The sequence below is a fragment of the Chinchilla lanigera genome, unplaced genomic scaffold (genome assembly GCF_000276665.1).
Source record: "Chinchilla lanigera isolate Chin_1 unplaced genomic scaffold, ChiLan1.0 scaffold00021, whole genome shotgun sequence".
NCBI classification, from domain to species: Eukaryota; Metazoa; Chordata; class Mammalia; order Rodentia; family Chinchillidae; genus Chinchilla; species Chinchilla lanigera.
In genome coordinates, this window is record NW_004955422.1 from 28,231,737 (window position 1) to 28,252,127 (window position 20,391).

At 53.8% G+C, this 20,391-nt stretch overlaps 1 protein-coding gene across 5 annotated transcripts; it reads right to left on the reverse strand.

Annotated features, from left to right (window-relative positions):
* Window positions 1-1,499: 1,499 nt before the first annotated feature.
* Window positions 1,500-19,891, reverse strand: Bpifb2 (BPI fold containing family B, member 2). Of its 5 annotated transcripts, XM_005384855.2 has the most exons (18): window positions 19,823-19,891; window positions 19,588-19,737; window positions 17,806-17,916; window positions 16,945-17,074; window positions 14,588-14,681; window positions 12,991-13,095; window positions 12,105-12,251; window positions 10,746-10,806; window positions 9,234-9,294; window positions 6,379-6,470; window positions 5,972-6,157; window positions 5,706-5,759; window positions 5,111-5,281; window positions 4,516-4,583; window positions 4,348-4,393; window positions 3,616-3,679; window positions 3,231-3,307; window positions 1,500-1,864 (listed from the first exon to the last, which is right to left on the reverse strand). In XM_005384855.2, exons 4-18 carry the CDS (start codon window positions 17,054-17,056, stop codon window positions 1,823-1,825), a joined length of 1,380 nt encoding a protein of 459 aa, XP_005384912.1. In that variant the 5' UTR covers window positions 17,057-17,074; window positions 17,806-17,916; window positions 19,588-19,737; window positions 19,823-19,891; the 3' UTR covers window positions 1,500-1,822. The 5 variants fall into 5 exon arrangements, with proteins under 5 accessions (XP_005384912.1, XP_013369325.1, XP_013369326.1 ...); XM_013513871.1 differs by lacking the exon at window positions 19,823-19,891 and having other exon boundaries at window positions 19,588-19,740; XM_013513872.1 differs by lacking the exon at window positions 19,823-19,891 and having other exon boundaries at window positions 17,806-17,939; window positions 19,588-19,625.
* Between the last annotated feature and the right edge of the window lie 500 nt (window positions 19,892-20,391).

Consider the following 20,391-nt stretch of genomic DNA (forward strand, 5'->3'; position numbering starts at 1 on the left):
CATGATAGACAAATGGGTGGAAGAATATGTCCTAGACAGGTATGTGCTTGAAGAAAGGAAGGACAGATGATTGCATGAATAGATGGATGCATAGATGGACAGATAAACAGATTGCTGGGCTGCTGGATGGTTGGATGGATACTACAAATTGAGCTCATACTATTTTTCTGTTTATTAACTTTCCTTTATGGGCTGGGTGTGCCTTAGATATTTTGTCTCTCCTGTACACCAGATTACATAGTTTAGGACTGATCCTATATTAAGCTCAAGTAAAGGTAATATTAAGGAATTAATTAAGCAGCCAAATAAAAATCATACTTTCCTGAGCAAGATCATGAGAGTAAATTTTTTTTCAGTAATGAGGATTGACCTTAGGACCCTTGCACTGAGCTACATCCCCAACCCTTTTTATTTTACTTTTATTTTTATTTTTCAAGACAGGTTCTCATTAAGTCACTGTGTTGCCCAGGCTGGGCTTGAACTTTCAATCCTCCTGCCTCAGCCTCCTGGAGTGGCAAGCCACCATGCCTGGCTATGAGGCTGGATTTTATATTTAGCTCCTTCACGTTCTCAGCAACACACCTATCTCCCATCATCAACACACTAGGCTGAGTCCAGCTCCCTGGGCTTGTCACATTAGAGACTTTAGGAATGGACCTGTGACACTTAGAGAGAAAGCAGCTAGTTCCATGCTGGACCAAATATTTTCTTTACTGTGTGGCAATTGAAGCACTTTCTACTCCTGCAAGGAAACACAAAAAGAAAATGGACCCACGTATTTAGGCAGGAAGGAAGCCTACCCCTGGCTGAGCAGTTAGCTTTGCAGGGGAGAAAATCGCAATCTCTGGCTTGCCCATAGTCACATCCCTTGCTGTTCCCTAGGCCACATTGCTGTGAGTGACCCACTGGGTCTCAGGGGTCAGGAGCCAGACATGTGTGGTGAGGCCAGAGAACAAAGGCCCAGGCAGCAGAAGGAAAACCATGCTCATCACCAGAGAAAACCACAGATGGAGAGGTTGCCCGGATAGGCTAGCCGCTTCTCATCACCTGACATGTATGACTTGGGGACCAAGTCCAAGTGGGGTTTCTGGGGCACAGAAGAGGAACTGGACATCTTACGTCTGGACTCTAGGAAGATCACAGTCTCGGGGACCAGCTGCCCTCCAGCCCTGGGACTCAGTACCTTCCTCTCCTCACTGGGCCTTAATTTCTGCATTTACAGAATGGATCTCCAGACCTTGGCTGCCTGACTCACAAGGGCCTTACAAGATGGGACCAGGCAGAGGGCGCTGCACCTAAAGGACAGCACGGTGCCCGCAACCATCAGCTCATCCCCACTGCTCTCCAGGATGATCTTTCAAAGATGAGCTCCCTGGGCACAAAGGTGGTAGAGGCAATGGGTGTGGGTAATGAAGATGTGCGCTCATCTTCCCCCTCTCCCAGGGACAAAGAGAACATAGGGAATGCACAAAGAGAACTGGCCTCAGGTACACAAAGAGTTTGCTGGGCTTGGCTGGAACTTGCAGCTCAAGGGATGTTTAATGCAGGAGGAGAGAAGTCTGGATAACTTGGAGGAGCAAGCTGTTCCCTTAGGAGGGGTGGAGGGTGGAGGAGAGGGGCAGTGAGGGGAGAAGAAGATAAGGAAGAAGAGATGAGGAGGGGCTGCAGGAGAGGGATCTGGTACTCGGTGAAGATCAGACAGCCCCGCCGGTTTGCTGGCCATGATGCCTGTGTCTTTGCCTCAGTTTCCCCAGTGGTTTGAAGGCAGAAAGCTCCTGAGCAGCAAGGCTGGCTCCCCCGCAGCCCTCCCAGTGGCCCTGCGTCAGCGCTGGTAGAAGAGTCCACTGGATATCACGACATATCCCTGAAGGGCGAAAAGAACAGTAAACCAAGTCAGGGGCCTCTGAGGACAGGAGGAGCCCAGCTGCCCCCTGGCCTGGCTCTGAGTTCATTCTGCATTCTCTCTAGGCCCATTTCCTGCTCCATCACTGTGGCGGGAGGTTTAACAGCAGGCACCTCGACAGGCTACAGAGAGGATGCAGAGAGCCCTTGAGAAGGGCACTCAGCAGCGGCTCCATGCGTGGGCAGTGTCGTCACTGTCATCGGACCAGGAGTCCAGAACCATAGGGTGTCTTCACCACATCCAAGTGCCCCGCACAGCCTGGCTGCCCGCCCCCTCTACTTTCTGCACTGCCCCACAGAAGCATTCTACAGGGTTGCCAATTCTTCATTCATTTGATGAATAGTCACTGAGCCTCAACTACACACTAGGCCCTGACAGGTGCCAGGATCTCAGCAAAGAACAAGCTAGACTTAGACCCAGTCCCTGCCCACAGGTAGCTCAGAGTCTAGGACTTCCTGGCACAGTGGGGTGGCCATTAGCCATGTGTGGGTACAGAAATTAATTAAAATTCAAAACGAAAGTGCAGCCCTCAGTTGCACGGACCATGCTGCAGGCACTCAGAGGCCGCAAGTACCTGTGGCTGCTGCTGCGGGCAAAGCAAACTTCCCTCACTAAAGAACACCGTGAGACAGCCCTGGTCAAGGGACCTGCGGCTTCCGACCCTGTGCTGGATTTGCATCAACCACAAAGGGGAGTCTTAGGGCAAGCCCACTGATTGGTGTGCTAAGGGCTCCTGCTTATGGGAGCGGGTCACCCGAGGCTTTGGGACCACAGTCCTTAAGGAACAAGGTCCTCCTCCCAGGGAAGATATGTGACATCTGTCCTGCACAGTCCTTCTGAGGGAATTTCTTTTTATTCCCTGTGTAAGACAGAAAGAAACTGTAGGGTCTCAGCCTGGGCTGGGTTGTGGTTGAATTTCACCCTGGACCCACAAGTTCAAATATAGGGACAATAATTTTAGAAGGTTCAGAAAATTCCTTTCACCCATGCAGCTCACAAAAGATTGTCTACAAGGCCAGAAGGAGCCCTCTCTCATCCACCCCAGACACCACAGGATCATGCCAGCATACAGAACTGTGGGACAATGGAAGGTCCAAAGCCCCTGGTGCAATATTGCATGAGGACCAGAGGAAGGAAAAATCCTGCCCTGCTGGGTCTTTCAGTGTCCTGAATCTCCCATCTCATTACAGTTAAGATGCATGGTGTGGTCTTGGTAGGGGCAGGGCGCACACTCAGACCTGGCTGACCCCAAAACACCATCATGTGCCCTAGAGGAGACCCTGGCCTCGCCAGAGAATGGCCAATGGCCCCCCCCCAAGGCTCTTACCTCATACACAAAGACCTCAGGATTGGTGAAGTAAAGGTTAACCACACTGGGGAGAGCGATTCCCATCCCCAGGAGAGCTGCAGGTGAGGACAGAGAAGTCAAGTTCAGTGGGGAGTGGTGCCAAACCATCCCCTGGAGCTGGCCCTATGCTGAGTCCTCATGGGCATTATGGAATCCAGAAGGTAGGTGCCATTGTGATGGTGCCCATTATATGGAAGGAAAAACTGAGGCTTACAGGGGGAATTGAGCTTAGTGAGGATCACACAGCTGTGTGCCAAATACCCATATGGCCAGCTGGGCCCCTAGGCCACCTCTTAACCTCAGATCCTGGGCAGGGCAGGGGTCAGGAGGGGCCAGAGAGCCTGGTTGGGGGAGCAACACTCACCATTGAGGTGATCCAGCAGTGGCTTCTCGAACAGGGTGCCCACAAGTGCGTGTACCTGCTCCACCTTTGGCCACAGACCCAGGACAGCAGGCAGGTGAAAGAGATGAACAGTTAGGCGCACACATAGACAGTCAGATGGACACACGGGCAGCAGAGGCCCAGGTGGAGGGGGCAGGCAGTTCATCCCCTTCTTGGGTTTAAGTGGAGCCAAGCTACACTGCAACCCAAGTCAGCCTCGGAGGACAGTGCATGCCCAGGGGGAGCCTGAGAGGTGAGTCCTGATTGGCTGACACACCATGTACCCAAAGACTGATTGGACAAACCTGATTGGCTGACATACAGTGTGACCAACAGGTGGGCTGGTTAGCAGAGCCCTTGACACCAGATGACCAAGATTGACAGGTAAAGGGCTTGGCATATTGCCCAACGGACCAGCCTACGAATGGACACACAGTGGCCGGGGCCTAACTCCATGATGGGACTGAAGGGCCAGCCCACACTGTCTGACTTGTGCCACTGACCAGTGAACCCGGGCTGAGGGGTTGGGCTGCCAAGTCACCAACCGCCAAGCAGTGTGAGGACAGGAGGGCTGTGACGAGAGGATAGCGAGAAGGAAAGGCCAGCTGACTGCGCCCAGCACTGGGAAGTCTGGCTGTGGGGTACGTGTGGACCCCTGCACCGTGCCCACACGCGCCCAGCCCCCAGGGGCCCTGGAGACTCAGCCCCACTCACATCGACGAAGCCCACGTTGGAGGCAGCCACCACGAGCCGGATGTCCCTGAAAGAGTAGTGGGGGCCTCATGCTGCCGTACACCAAGCTGCCAGATGTGCCCTGCGACCTGGGGGCAGGGAGGGGTCTCTGCACAGAGGACTAACTGAGGTGACAAGATCCTGGCTTACCCCAGCACCGATGTGGCACCCCGGAGCTTCACCTTGGACACCGACAGCTGTAGGCTCAGGTTCACCACCTGGACACACAGAAAGTGCAGGGTCACGGGGCACCCACTGCCACTCACGCAGGCACAGGTATTTGGGGAACAACTGCTAGATGTCAGGCTCAACACAGTGTAAAGAATACAGACAAGGTCCCTGCCCTCCAAACCCACCACCAGCCAGTGGGGGAGGCAAGCAATAACCAAAGCCACCAGCAGAACACTTTCAGAGTGTGGGAAGGCAAGTGGCATGGAAAGGGTTGAGGAGGACATTCTCACCCTGGGGGAGGGAGTGTCCAGGAAGGTTTCCCAGAGGAAGGCTATACCATTTAAGCTGAAAACTTAAATGTTAAACCCTACAGAAGGAGCCAGCCATGCCAAGAATCAGGGAAAAGAGCCCTAGGCAAAGGGCTCAGCATTGGCAAAGGTCCTGAGACAGGAATGTCCTGCCCATGTCAAGACACAAGGAGACCAGTGTGGGAGGCCAACGCATGGGGGAGGACATGAGCTCTTCTCAGAGGGTCAACCCCTCCCAGCCAGCCCCACCAATTCCCCTCGCTCACCACCTCCAGGGAGAAGAGGGACTGGAAAGCCGAGTTAGAGGACACAGCCAGGACTTCCACAAAGGGCTGCAGCCGCAGTGTGGCATTGTGGGGATGGAACGTGACTGCAGGTGTGGCTCCCAGCTGCACCTTGAGCACCAGGGGCATGGGGTTGGGAAATTGGCGGGCCACCTGTTGAGACAGAGAGGGAGAGAAGGCTCTGCTGGGCCCACTGCACAGGGACACACAGGCTGAGCATCCAGCCTCTCCTTAATGCTTCCAGCTACCGCGGTGCTGCACGTGACTGGGCACAAAGGTGGGTCCAGCCCAGGCCTCTGCAGCAGACAAGGGTCGCCCACCCCCCAGGAGGATCTCCCTGAGCTGGGTCTTGAAGGCGGTAGGGACAGAAGGAAAAAGGACATGCAGACAGAGGGAAGCTGGGCAGGGGCAGAGTGGAGAAAGTGTGAGGTCTGTGCAGAGGGAGGGGCTGTCCTAGACCCCAGGGAGCAGATCTAAGCGTAGATGCTAAACCCCACACAGGACGGATACGACATACACAGCCTGGAGACCCCAGTCCTGTATCTCAACACCCGGAATGGCCAGCAGTGTCACTAACCTCAGGGATGAGCCGGCCCAGTGCAGAGGTGTTCAGTGGGTTGTCCTCGGAATTCTGAAATCAGCCCCCACCACATCAGGTTTACAGCCAGCCGTCCCCCTGCCAGGCCACCACTCACCCCTCACCACCAGGAATCCCACCCCACAGACCCCACTTGGTCCCTCTAGCTGCTCCATCTGCCGTGATTTGGCATCTATGGGGTATCCTGGGGCTAGGCCTCAGGGTGCTCCTGTCCCACACATCCTGGGCAGCAGGCCCAGCCTCACCAGTTCCCCTGTGACGTCCAGGTTGAGGGCGCCAGCCTTCTGCAGCAGCAGCAGGACACAGTCGAACAGTTGCTGGGAGAGGCCCAGAGTCGCCATGGCACCCTTGACACCCACAGGCCAGGGTAACACGAAGGAGGCAGCATCCAGGGGCAGGACGATGGGCTGGCCCAGCAGGAAGAGGACAGCCTATGGGGAGAGACAAGATCTCAAGAAGGGGTGGCCCCATGACCGAACTTGCCACCCACCCCCCAAAATGCCACATGCCAAGTAGCCTGTGGCATTGCCTGTGTGCTACACTGTCCTTGGAATGCAGCTCTTTAACTTCTCTGCTCCTTAGGAATTTTCTGGGACACCATGGGCCCAGAGGCCCACAGCACCCAGCTCTGGGCTAACAAGGAAGTGCTTACGTTGACATCCAAGGCAATGTAGTCACCAGTGATGACAGGCTCGCTGATCATGGAGTAGCGAATCTGGGACTCAGGACCCACGGGGCTAAGGCCTTGATAAAACCAGCATGGAGAAGAAAAATGGAATACTTCGTGGTACCCCGGCACCTTGTCTACCCAAAGCTAAATTATCTGACCACCCAGAGTAGCCAGAGGTAGGCAGGGCCCCTGAGGGAGCTCGCCAACATGACAAAGTGCACACATCCAAGATTCAGCCACGGGGTGCAGCCTGGTGACTCCTGGTTCAAACATAATTCTAACAAGTATGTGTCCTGCCTTCCCCATCAGTGGAAGGCTTGTGACCCCAAATCAGAAGGAAGGAGGCTCAATCCATGCAGAAACACCCGTGACAGAGGCAAAATGGAAGAACAGAAAAAGAAAGATGCTCATCCTGCTCAGGTCCTGACACGTGACTTAGACCATCTCATTCAATCACCAGAACTCAGTGCAGCTCCTTCACACACACACACATGCACATATGCACACACACACACACACACACACACACGCACACACGCACACATACACAGAGTTTGGTGTGAGGCTCAGTCTTGTCCAGGATTGTGAACACTGTCAGTCTGACCTCAAAGCTGTGGCCTCTGAGCTGAGAATACTCGAGGCGTGGAAGGTCCCACCTGGGGAGGTTGCAGAGCTGAGCCTCTGTGGGAACCTCATCCCTGGACATGGTTGCAGGCATGGCCAGCCAAGATGCAGCCCCAGCATCCACCGGGAGAGCCCAGCTCAGCCCCAGTGACCGAGGTTGTGTGCGCATACTTGTGCATATATGTACGTGTATATTTCACATGCATTTGTATACCTGTTATTAAATATCTATTATGTGTCTATTTTATATAGTTTATATAGTTGATTTTATTTATATACAAGATATATAAATATATTTAATTTTTATAGGTAAGTATATAACATATACAAGTACATATTTACAAATACATAAGCATATCTAACTCCACTCAGATTTGTGTTTTTCTATCTTCTCATCTGAATTTAATTTTATTTTCTCTATTTTAGAATTTTACGATTATAAAGGCAACATAGCATGATTCCCTTTCTACAGGTCAGCAGTTGGGGCAGGAGGACGGGCAGCCTGAAGGGGCTTGGGTCTGGGGGAGGGTCTGGGTCTTGGGGGAGGGTGATGGGACTCTGTTCGCCAAAACTCAGAGAACCATGCACTGAAGGGGTGAATTGCTCCCTGATTAAAAAATGAAAAACTTTAAATTTAAAAATAGTAATACATATTCAGGATGAACACTTAGAAAGTATTTTTAAAATGGAAAACATAGCCCAGAATCTCAACAGTATTTTGTGTTAAATATATTCTTAAGCAGATGCGAATTTCTCCCTCTCCCGCTCTTCACCCGCCTCCTCTCATGGGAGTGAAGCTACAGTGTTTTCCGTCCTATTTTTTTCTTAAGCATGTGGTTTTTGAGCTTAGCTAAGAGCCACGTTCTCAGGGCAGGTTGTCCTCAATTTCTTCATCTGTTAAATTGGGCTGGTCATGCTACAGTGTTAGCTGGTATTTCTCATGGGTACTTTACCAACCAGGCATGCACACACACACTCAAGCACATGCACACGCATGCATACATACATGCACACACAGGCAGCAAGAGCCCAGTACTGCTTATTCCCACGGATAGATTCTTCCCCCAAACACGTCCTGCAGGGAGGGACCTTGAGGCAGCACACAGTGGTCACACACTGCCACCTGGGTCTGCTGGCCCTCCTCTCCTGCCCACTGCCTTCAGTCTGTGCACAACCTGGACCTGGCTCCCAGAGGGGTTGTTCATGCCCCCTCCTGGAGCTGCTTGAAGAACCACATCTGTCATCTTTCTTCCTCCCAACCCAAAGCCCTGCACCTAATTATATGCACACAGCTGCTTCCTGGGCCCAGAGCTGTGCAGAAAGGAACTGTCCCGTTTTATCCTCACAGCCATCTTGGCAGGGAGGTGCTATTGCATCCTCATTTTACAAAGGAGGAAACAGGCCCAGAAAAGTTGAATGACAGAAGCTGAGTCACACTGCCAAGAGCCCAGCCCGTTGCCTGGCTCCAGGGCAAGCATGGCTCAGACTCAGTGTGTTGCATCCTCTATACTGAGTTAACACTTTTGCCTAAATCTGCTTCCTCTTTCCCAAATTAAGTGCAAAAGAAAACGTTTTATCACTGTGGGGAATCAGAAATCAGCACTAACAGTCACAAAATCCCCAGGTAGACTAGATGGTTGTGTATCTTTTCTAAAATGGCCTCAAAATAAATATATAATCACCCAATTAAAGAAGGAGCATTCCTATACAAGACACTCACATGACATCCCAGGCATGAGCCCCAGGCCTTAAGCATGAGCCAGGACACCTCCAGGGACAAACACGCTGTCACACACCTTGCCTCCCTCAGGGGTAAAGGGAGCAGAAAGACTGCCAAGGGTCCGTTAAGACTACAGGCCCTTCCAGCTATGACAGTCTGGCTTCTTAAATCCCTCAATTCCCAAAGTGTGAATGATTCCAGATTCTACAGTTCGATGGTGCTAAGATTCTCCAGTATCAAGACTCATCATTTAAAGACTTGATATGATTTTAGGTTTGGATGATTTGACCTAAAATATGCAGGTTCCAGAACCAAAGGCTTGGTTCTGGAATTTGGAGGCTCCTAGATTCCATGAATAAACGTGCAGTCTGGGGAGCCCACAATATAGGTATTCTAAGGTTGACCTCCCAGAGGTCAGCCCTGCCAAAGAAGGGGTTTCTGAAGGGTCTTGGTGGCACCCCGGCCCTCCCCAACCCTCCTGGTCCAGTCTTACCAATCAAGGTGCCCAGGTGGACATTGAGGCCCTGCACCAGGTTGGAGATGCGCAGGCACACCTGTGTAGGACGGAGGAGGCTGTGCTCAGGGGCCCTCAGAGCTGGATGGGAGAGGCTTCAGGAGCCAGAGTTCCTGCAGAGGCCTCCCCAGGCTGGCACTCCAAGCTGGGTGCCTTACTTCCTCCTCCACCAACAGGGCCTCTCCCAGCACCTCCTCTGGGCCCAAAGACTGGTGAGGACACTGCAGGCCCGCAGGCATGGAGCAAAAGCTGTCACATTGGCTACTGCCAGACCGAGCAACTGAGGCAGGAACCCTGCTGCTGCAGGGTGCAGAGGGCCAGCTGCTTCCAGGGTGGGGTCCAGGTGGCAGATAGTGACCAGCGAGCCATGTCAGCCAGGCTGCGTGTGCCAGGCAGGGGAATGGAAACTCTCCAGGCACAGAGAGGAGCCAGAAAGGCATCCTGAGCCCTGCCCAGTATGACAGAAGATGGGTATAGAAAAGAGACTGCAAGGGGAACGCTCAGAGCCTGGGCCAGGCGAGGCCAAGGAGGGGAAGGACAGAGTCTTTCCCTCCTGCCTGCAGCGTCTTTCCCTGGAGAGCCTGTGAGGGCAGCGGGAGAGCACAGGGAGAGGCTACAGCAATGGGCAAGGCCAGGCACAGCCTGCAGCGCTCCCAGGACAAGCTGCCACCCACGCCTCTCCAGCCTCAGTTCCCCCACCTTGGGGGTGGGGTGGCTTACGGTGGGCTGACTTTGTCTCTGCTACTGCCCCTTCCAGGGAGATGCGGAGGGATGGGGCAGGAAAGGAGGGAAGACCAGCTCTCCTTGGGTGTTGGGGCCCTGGCCCAAGGGACAGTATCTCTCACCAGCTCAGCCACACGCAGATAGCAACAGGAACTAAAATTATCTGCAATAATCTCAGCAGCACATGCTCTTCAGGACAGTGATCTAAACTCCTCTTGGATAGTAGGGTCCAACCCTGCCCCCGCAGCCTGTGGAGGGACCCGGCTCCCCACTCACGGGTGATGCTGGACCAAAGGCAGCCTCAGCACACAGCGGGTTGGGGGTCAAGATCAAACCAGCCAAATCTGGCCCCTTGCTGTGCCCTTGCCACTCCTGCCTTGTCTGCCCTGAAAACACTGGCCCCACCCTCTAGCAGGGAACCCAGCGGCTGCCCCAAGAGGACAAACCGCCCTCCCCTTTGGCCATAGGGTTCCTCCAGCCCTGTCTGGACTGTGGCATCAGCCCTTCCCTGTCCTCACAGGGAGACTGAAGCTCCCGTTAAGAACCTTCTGTTTAAAAAAATAAATAAAGTCCCAGGGTAGGTGTGTAGTACAGTGGTAGAGCACATGCTTCGCACACATGAGCCCTTGGGTTGGAGCTCAGCACTGCACACACACAGCACATTCCAAGTGACCCGCCTCCCCGTGACTGAAACTCCACCATTTGCTCCCCATTGCTTCCCAGGTCAGCAATGACCCCCTCCCGGGCCATCCACCGGAAACTCTTTACCTTGTTGCTCAGGATGGCTTTAACATGCTTCTGCACCAGAACCAGCAGCATAGGGGAGGTGCTAAGGAGAAGATGCACGCAGGGCCCTCAGTCCTGTGGCCTGTCTCTCAGCAAGGCTGCAAGGCCGGGGCAGGAGCCTCTGTCCCCAGCCAGGAACCTAGCACCTCCCACCCAGGGTCCCACTGTGTGCCCAATGGTGCTGAAATAACTATTCCCATACCTGCAGAGATGGAAACTGAGTCTCAAAGAAGACAGTCATTTGTCTCACGGTCTGGCAGTGCCAAGAATGTGACAACTTTCTAAAGCCAGGCTCAGGAGAGACAGAGGACCTTGCAAAAGCCAGAGTCAGCCACGATCTCGTCATGACCACTCAAGCCCACGAGGGCGGGCTGGAGGTGGGGTTCCAGGGCTGCTTCTGCTCCAGTTCTCTGTGACCCACCTAGCTGTGGACCTCAGTTCCCCTCCAAACAAGAGATGATCTAAGTCGGTAGTTCTCAATGGTGGCCCATAGGAACCTGTGTCACTTGTTTGCTAAGTGCTGATGCAAGCAGCACCCAAGCTCCTCCAACCCCCCGGGAGGCAGGAGGCAGGCATCTGTGTTTTTACAGTATCAACTCAGGGTTTCTGTTTCCCCTTCAATAAGTGGGAAGCAGCCCCTGCCACGGGGATGGTCGGGGCTGTGGGTTGCACCTGATGATCCCAGGACACCGCAGAATGCACTCTTCTATGGGGACAAACTCCAGGCTTTGAGCAAATACTGCATTGTTTTTTAAGACTCTGAAATGCTCAGCCACGTGGAATGAGCCTGCTCACATTTAGGAAGATGCAGACGTGATAGCCACGATATGGAGCAATCACAGGCAGTGGAATTAGTCAAGCTGCCTGGGCTTGAATCTGGCTGTGACCTTGGGAAAGACACTTCACTGCTCTGTTCTTCTGTTTGTTCTCCTGTAAAATGAAGGGAACACTCACACCTACTGGTGGTCTAGGTAAGGATGATCCCCATAAAGGGCCTGAGTGGTGCCCAGCACATAGTAGGTGCTCTGAAAGTGGGGGCTGCTGTTAGCCTTCCACGCAGATGTGAGCAATCACCTGACACTGAGATCTTGGTCCCTACACCTCCCTGGGCTCCAGACTTCCCATCTCTGCTGGGAGGGGTGGCCTCCAAGGCTCCTATTAGCTGCTCTGACCCACCCAGAACCAGAACCCTCCCCGGAGAGGATATTCCTGGCCAGAGTGCATTGTCACTGGCCAGAACACAGGCTGTCCCTCAGGCAAGTCCCTCCCCTGCTGAGACTCAGCTCAGAAACAGCACCCCGAACTTGGCACAAAGACCCCAGCACCCCTCTATACACCCACCTGTTACTGCCATCAAGAACACTGGCGGGACTGAAGAGTGGGGAGCAGGTAGAGATGCTGACCACAGGGGTCCTGATGGGACCCTGGGCCACGCGGGCATCTGCTGTCAGTGTCATGGGCAGTATCAGCTCCAGAGGTTCAGGGACGCTGGCAGAGAACACAGCCTGAGGCCCAGCAGTGCCACCCAGCAAGACCCACCCCAGTGGATGAAAGACCCCACAATCTGGGGCTGCCCCCCCATCTGACACAGGAGGCCCCACCCAGCACCTGACAGCCCCACCTGGGCAGACCCAGGGCCCCCACCCCACTTGTTGCTGCAGATGGCTGTGGGCCCTGGCTCTCAGTGACCCTCACTGCCAGAGCCTGGCCAGCACCGCCATGCTGAGTTCCATTTTCTATGCTGTGCAGTGGACATAAGATTGGTGGCACCTGCTTCACAGGGCTGTGCTGAGTTCCCCAGGAGGTCGCCACATGAAGGCACCCAGCTCTGGCCTGGCCACAAGCACCCAGGGCATCACAGTGCCAGGTAGAAGTCCCTTAGAAAACCAGCTCAGAACTTAAAATTAAACATGGTATCACCAGCTGCCTGGGGCATAGAAATCATTCTGATAGCTGTGTTTATTGAGCACCTACTACGTGCTGTTTCAGCAATGAATCCCCTCACTGCAAAGTGTTATCACAAAGATGTGGACATTGACAGCTGGAGAAGTGCAGGCCTCTGCCAGTCACACAGCTGCTGAGCAGGACCTAGGGTCTTGATTCTCACATCTCACCTGTTTCCCAGGCTGGGTCTGAGAAGCCAGGAGAAGATGCCGACCCCTTCCTCACTCTGCCCCTGCCGCACCTCTGAAACTGTTCCTTCCACGCCACAAGGAGACTCACTCACCTAAAGACCTTGATGGTGAAATTGGCTGTTGCCATCAGATGTAGCCCAAAACCAGCAATGAATTTCAGGTCGAGGTGGGGCACGTGGACACCCAGAATCTGGATCCTGCAGAGTAGGAATCAAGGTGACAAGGGACTCTTCCCTCTAAGCCATGGAGTCAGCTTTGGGTTAGCCACTGCTGATGTGATAAAGCAGGGCCTCAGACCCTGGAACCAGGAGGTGAGGGAGAGGTGGTGAGCTCTCCACCATAGGGAGCATGTGAGCCAGGGACAGCCAGTGGGAAAGGAGGACCACCAGGGGGCCCTAGCCTTAGGCAGGATGTGGGTGAGATGATTGTGCGGGTTTCCGGCAGTTTCTGGCAGCAGCATGGGAAACTGGGAAGGCGAGAAAGAGAGACTTTAAGATCCACCAAAGGCAAAAACCTCCTTGGAGCACTCTAGCCAACCCTGTGGCGCATGGCCTTCCAGGAACAGGAAACTCATTCCCTCCAAATCTGCCTGTCCGGGCCATTCCCTCTAACCTCTCCCCAGTGACACTATGACTTCCTTTTTTCCTAAGTAAAAATCATTTTTTTCTTTGCACAGTAGTTGAGGGGAAAATTCAGACACCACAAAATGGTATAAAGTCTAAAGATTACATCAAACCCACCCTCAACACCTGCAGCCTTGGGTAACACAGATCCATAGCCCTCCCCGGCACACAGCCCACCCTGCTGACTGCATAATCATCCCGGCTGTGCTTCAGTGTCTACAAATGCCACCCCCAATGTGGTGTGAGGGTGCGGCCAGGCCAGAAAAAGCTGCAGAGACCTGAGTGTGTCGGTTCACCTACAGGTGCTCCAGGGGCTTAAAATGAAGTCTTTCAATTATTGCCATCATAATACATAGATAGATAGATAGATAGATAGATAGATAGATAGATAGATGATAGATAATAGGTAGATATAGATAGAAGATAGATAGGTATAGATAGAAAGATAGATTGATAGATGATTGAGAGAGAGAGAGACAAAGAGAGAACGAGGGAGATGGGTGGATTCTCTTGGGGACCCAGCGATCTGTCAGTAGCGAGTCTGTGTTCCCACATGGATGGGGACAATCAGCCCAGCCCCTGGAGGAGACTGAGTTTGAGATGCCCCATACCCCTATGCCTCTGAGTCTCTATGCATTAGAGGGGAGAGGAATTAGGCTCAGACTTGTGTCTAAACTCAGCATCTGGCTTCCAGAGCAGCCATCAGTCTTTTGAGTTCTGTAGACTCAGGGGCTACAGTCTTGGACGCTGAAGGCAGAAATTCCCTAATTGAGAGGTGCCAGGCCCCCATGGTGTCAACTTGGTCCTGTTTCCTAAATCTTGTAACCACTCACCTGGTCGGTGGGAGCATCTAACTTGTGAGGGGAGGACTCACTACAGGAGGCTGTGTTCATTTGAAGGCCTGGACCTGGTGTCCAGGGGCTGGGAGCACTGCCCTGCTGGGATATCTACCTGGAAGGGACATTCCTGCAAGACCTCCTCTCCTGGTGGTCTAAAGCACTCACCCGGCTGGCAGGGACACTCCACCTGGTGGCAGGAGCACCTTCTCTGCAGAGGGAGCACTCACCTGGTGGGCTGAAGCATCTCACCACTCCAGTCCAGAAAAGGTGGAACTATGATCTTCAGGGCATGCTGGAGAGGGACTTTCCCAACATCAGACACTGCAGGGCCAGGGCACGGTGAGGTCAGGCTGGCCTCGGGAGCAGCAGGAACACACCGCCCACCTCGGCGCTGCACACTTCCAGGAGAGGACTGAGATACAGGGAGGGATGGGCTCCCCCCAAGCCCACACAGGGAGGATGCCAGCCCCGCACCAGCACAGTGGATGGCTCACATCAGCCCTCTGCCTGTGCCGTCTTGTTCATCCCCGTTCCTCAAAGACAATAAAATCCTTTGCCCTCATTCCAGGCTCCAAACTGCTCCTGTCTGCTCAGAAGCCTTCCCCAAGCCTGATGGCCAAGGGGACATCCTTGTGAGGGGCACAGCAGCCTCACCCGGAGGCTGAGCCCTCTAGAGTACCTCAGGTTCTGGGTGCCAGTCCCAGCTCTACTACTCACTGCCTATGTGGCTGCTCTGTGCTTCAGTTTCTGCAAATCTGCAATGACTGTAATGGTACCTGTCACTCAGAGCCACTGCAAAGACTGTGAGTGATGAGAGCTGTCACCATCACTGTGGGTCCGTGTATAATCGTGGTGCGTGGTGCGTGGCACTGCTGGTGAGCCAGGCATGTTCTGAGTGCTCTTCCTTCTGTCTTTACGCCCAGCTTGCAGGGGGGTGAGGACAGCTGGCCAGGGCGAGCTGGCTTGGGACCCGGGTGCCTGGCCCTGCATCTTCACGTTTCTGCCCTCACCTGCACCCCTGGACTCAAGAGCTAATAAAGGCCAGTTGAGTTAAAATGAGAGGCTATGGCCCTGAAGGGAACAAGAATTTAGGAGTAAAGAAGCTCAGACTCACTGTGCAATGATGGGAAATCACCGAGCCTCTCTCGGCCTCGGTGTCCCCAGACAGCAAAATGGTGGTGCCCTCCATGTTCCCAGAGCCCTCCAACCTGACCACCTCCAGCTGACTGTGACTCACACCCAAGCCTTGGACTCCATCCACAGTGCTCCCCTGGCTCAGGGCCTGAACTCTGGGGTGTGGAGGACGCAGGGACGGTCACCAGCACAGGCTTGGAGGCAGCGTATGCAGTGAGGCCACCCACCGGGTTTCCGCCAAGAACAAACACAGGCAGATGCACCAGGGCGGACTCCGAGGGACAAAGGAGGCCTGCACAGGACAGGCAGAGAGCAAAAGGGTGGCAGCGGGCGGTGAGCCTCATGTCCCTGCCTGCAGGCACCAGTGTGCAGCTTGTGGGATCACCCTGTGGCACGGATCACTGACGGCTTTCATCGCCTGCCCATCTGCCCGGATGCAGATCCTGGAGAGCTGTGTGTGCACCAGGGGTGGGAGGGGACCCTGCTGCTTCCCGGAGCCGCCGACTCAGTGCTTTGTGGCCTGGACCGTCGAAAGTCCCTCTACTGTCTGGCTTGAGTCCCTCAAACTGTGATCTAAATTTGATCAGGTCTTAGAGAAAACACTCACTGATTTCTCAGGCTGACCCTGCTTTGATGGGAACCTCAAAACTTCCCTGGGTGGCAACTGGATGTGAAGAAAGATTTCTGTGCTCATTTCCTGGACCTTGGCACCTTTGTCCCTCACCTCCCCAATGTGCCTTCTGCAGGGGCCAAGGCAGGACTCAGAAGGATCTAGCACTCTGTCCATAGCGGAACATGCCTGTAATCTCAGTCTCTGGAAGGCTGAGGTAGGAGGATCGCAAGTTCAAACCCAGCCTGGGCAGACTGGCAACTTTGTGATACCTCATTTCAAACTGAAAAAATAAAAAAAGGCTCAGGATGCAGTTTCGTACCAGGCTCTAATCTAACAGCAAAGCCATAGGACAGACACCCTGCCCCCATGGGCCCAGAATGAGGCTGGCTCCCTCACGCTGAGCCCAGCAGGGACCTAACTCCCTGTAGCATTGGGCTTGACACACCTTTCTGTAGCCCATGTGTACAAAGATATAACACACACGTGACATGCAGACACACCTGTGACACACATGCAGCCCATGCACACACCTTCCCCAACACCCATGCATACTGTGGGCACATCTCCACAAGGCACCAACTCTTAGGTTGACATACACTTGCAAACATGGCCAGCTGTGCCCACAGGACAGAGGTCATGGGCACAGATGTGAGCACACACTGCGGCTCGCACATCCACCTCAGAACTGCCGAGCTGCAATGTGTTAGGCACTGTCTGAGAGCCAGGGACACCATGGCAGATGAAATCCAGTTCCCCCAACACACATACACACACACACACACACACACACACACATACACACGGCTCTCATACACATGCCAGAAGCCCATCTCTTACCATAGCTCAATGCCGCCCTGTTGATTCGGACCACGGTGCCTGGCGAGGAGGCAGGGACTGCGGGCAACAGTAGCACCAGCAATAGGCCCAGCCCATGATGTACCCCAGCCATGGCTGCCTGGCCACTGCCCTGGGATCGTCAGGTGGGGCAGAGATATGCAGTAGGGAGTCTGGTCAGAATAACGGTCCCCTCCTGGGTTGCCCAAAGCCCACTCTAGCCTGAAGCACACAAGCCCCAGCAGTGATCTCAGCCCCGCTCCTGGTGCCCAAACAGTCCTGTTCACATTTCTGCACTTAGGATGACCATCCTCCTCTGCCTACTTCCTCGGGAGCCACGAGGGGATCTGGTGCAGAAATGGGCCCCAAGCCCCAGAGAAGGCATGGCCTTGTGCAAGACACACGGCAGCCAGGCCAGGTGCAAGACACAGCCATGTCAGACAAGGACGGTAAGACTTCCAAAGAGAGAGAGGTCCCAAGAAGAGGCCCAAGCCCACTGTGTCACCTAATGCGAGCAGTCGGCCCGGTGTGACCACTAGCATGACATCCAGCCTCCCAGCACCCAGGATGCTCCTGTCCTCACCTCGTCTTGGCCAGGTGAAGAATGCCCTGGGACTGGGCCACTCCCTGGGTGCCCTAGGCCCTCCCAAGGCAGCCCAGCCAAGCATGCAGCGCTTTGTCCAACTCAGAGAGGGATTTCGTTCCCAGAGGAGGGGTGGGAACTCGGAGACGGATTTCGTTCCCTGCCCAGAGGGGTGAAGGATGGAGGCCAGCAGGGCAGCCCTTGCCTGAAGTCCCTGTGAGCCCAGGCTTGGACAGTGGAGGCACCCACCCCAGAGAGGCACCAGCCTAGCCCCTGCCTACCTCGCTATCTGGAGACAGGCAAATGCTCAGCCCCAGGCCAGCCCTATTCGGTCCCAAGACCAGGTGAAGGCTGCTTATGAGGCTCCTCGCAGAGATCGGGGAGCGGCAGGTCTGCGTGGTGGCAAATGTTTTCCCTGCAAACACGGTCTTTGCCAAAGTGTGCCATTTCCTAGGCGCGATGGGGCTGCCACGTCACCAGACCTGGCTGCCAATTGCTGTGGGACCCTAGAGGGGCAGCTGAGCCTCAAGGGCCAGGAGGGAGGAAGGAGGGCTCTTCCCAGGAGCGTCCCCACATCACCCCAGCCAGGCCCAGGGGCAGGGGATGGAGGCAGCAACCCCTCAGACCTAGTGTCACCAAGCTCTCCCAGAAACATGACCCGTTTAGAGAGGCAGAGGGCTACCTGAGCCCCATTCCCCATCACTGCCTGAGCCCTGACCCTGGTCACACACTGAGTCTTAACACGAAAGGGACCAAGGAAGTATGGATGAGCAAGTGTGGATGGCCCAGTCCTCACCGCTCAACACTCAGCCCCTCTACAAATGTACATCCCACAGCTGTGGCCTGGGCTTCACCTTTCCCACTGACACACTCCGGCATCCTCCCTGGCTTTGCAGGACCTGAAGAACTGGGTATGCGGGGGAGGCCCTTTTATATGCACGAACGTGTGTGCATGAGAGAGAAGGCTGTGTGTGGATGGTTACAGGTACTCGTGTGCATTCATGTGTGATGACTGGAACCAGAGGAGGAGTGTGTTTGAGGTGGGGGAGAGGGGGACCACAACCTAAGACGCTGACATCTTGGTGTTCAGTGTGACAAGCCAATATACACAAGCCGGCATGAGTGCCATGTGACAGGTTTTGTGTAGGTGTGTCTGTGTGGGCTTGGTCTGCTGTGTCTGAGTGCACATAGTAGGTGCATGTGTGTACAGTGAGCTGTCCCCTGGGAGTGGTGTGCGTGTGTGTGTGTGTGTGTGTGTGTGTGTGTGTGTATGCATGTGCAAAGAAGGTGATGGCCCAATTGCCGGAAAGCTCTCTACCTCAGCATGATTCATAAGGTGAAGATGCCCAAAGGGCCTCAGAAATTCCTTTATTCCATAGCCCTCTGTGGCTCCCACTGACTCCACACCAGCCCACTGATGCCTAAATCTAGGTCCTCTTGACCCTCATCACAGCCTAAGCAAAAACAGTGGACTCAATGAATGGGAGCTCAGATATTCAGCACTCTTGAAGGTTGAAGCAAGAGGATCATGAGTTCAAGCCCCGCCTGGGCAACTTAGCAGCATAGCAAGATCTTATCTCAAAATAAAAAGGGCTGGGAATATAGCTCAGTGCAAAGGTCCCAGGTTCAATCCCCAGTAGTGCACACACACAAAAAAAAAACCCCTGCAAATATTGACCAAAGTCATTCTCAGTGTTTGCTTTGACATGAACATTTCCTCCAACACTTCCAACACAAAGGTTATTTTGATGACATCCAGGTAACACAAAGGAAGGATTCCCATCAGCCCATCCCCAGTGCTTAGCCACCTCCCTCCAGCAAAGTCGAGTACTGTTTGTTGAGTACCTGGTATGCACAAAGAGTTCTGCACCCACTCTGCCTACATCCCCAAGATGGGGGTTGGTTCTGCTCAACCCCATATTCAGTACCTGGAGCAGAGTAGATGCTTAATACATGTTTGTTGAGTGAAAAAATGAATGAATGCACAGTTGAAAAACCCTTGTCATAACTGATAGTAGGATTTGTTTCCCCCTCACTGGATTTCTCAGGAACCCTGTACCTACCTCCTACTGCCACTGTAACAAATGACCACCAACTTAGTGACTTAAAACACAAACTTATCATCTTCCAGCTCCAGAGGTCACAAGTTCAAAGTGGGTCTTGCTGGGCTAAAATCCAGGAGGTATCAACAGGGCCACATTCTTTGCTGGAGTCTGTAGGAAAGGAACAATTTCCTGGCTGTCCCCAGGCTGTCCACCAGCAAGGTGCTATCTCTCTGCCTCTCTTTTCTCTGCTTACAAGGATCCTTCTGATGACACTGGGCACATCTGGATAATTGAGGATAGTCTCCCCATATCAAGGTCGTCTGAGTAGTGACCTTAACTCTGTTTGCTACCTTCAGATCCTCTTTGTCATGTCACTTAACGTGCTGATTTTATAGTGCCAACCTCTTTAGGGTAACAAGAAGAAGGAGGAGGAGGAGGAGAAGAAGGAGGAGGAGGAAGAGGAAGAAGAGGAAGAAGAGGAAGAGGAGGAGGAAGAGGAGGAGGAGGAAGAGGAGGAGGAGAAGAAGAAGAAGAACAGGAAGAAGAGGAAGAGGAAGGGGATGAGGAAGGGGATGAGGAGGAGGAGGAGTACAGCTTTATTAAAACAACACATAAAATGTTGCTCTGTGTGACACAAATGTCCACCACTGAAAGGCTTGGTATTGTGAAATACATTTATGTGTAACCTAAGAGGGGTGAATGGAGGCAGTGGGGCAGGAAGTCATCTGGGGAGCAAGGACAGCCCAGGCCAGTTACTGGAGACTCAGCTGGTAACCCTGCTCAACACCCAAGAGCCTGGCATGGCTCTTCCTGTTTTATGGC

Coding starts and splice junctions, on each gene's coding strand:
- Bpifb2 (XM_005384855.2), bottom strand. CDS start 17,056: ATGGCTGGGGTACATCATGGGCTGGGCCTATTGCTGGTGCTACTGTTG. Junction 4,394..4,515: donor GGTGCCACATCGGTGCTGGG/GTAAGCCAGGAT, acceptor CTACTCTTTCAG/GGACATCCGGCTCGTGGTGG. Junction 3,680..4,347: donor CCAACGTGGGCTTCGTCGAT/GTGAGTGGGGCT, acceptor CTGTGGCCAAAG/GTGGAGCAGGTACACGCACT.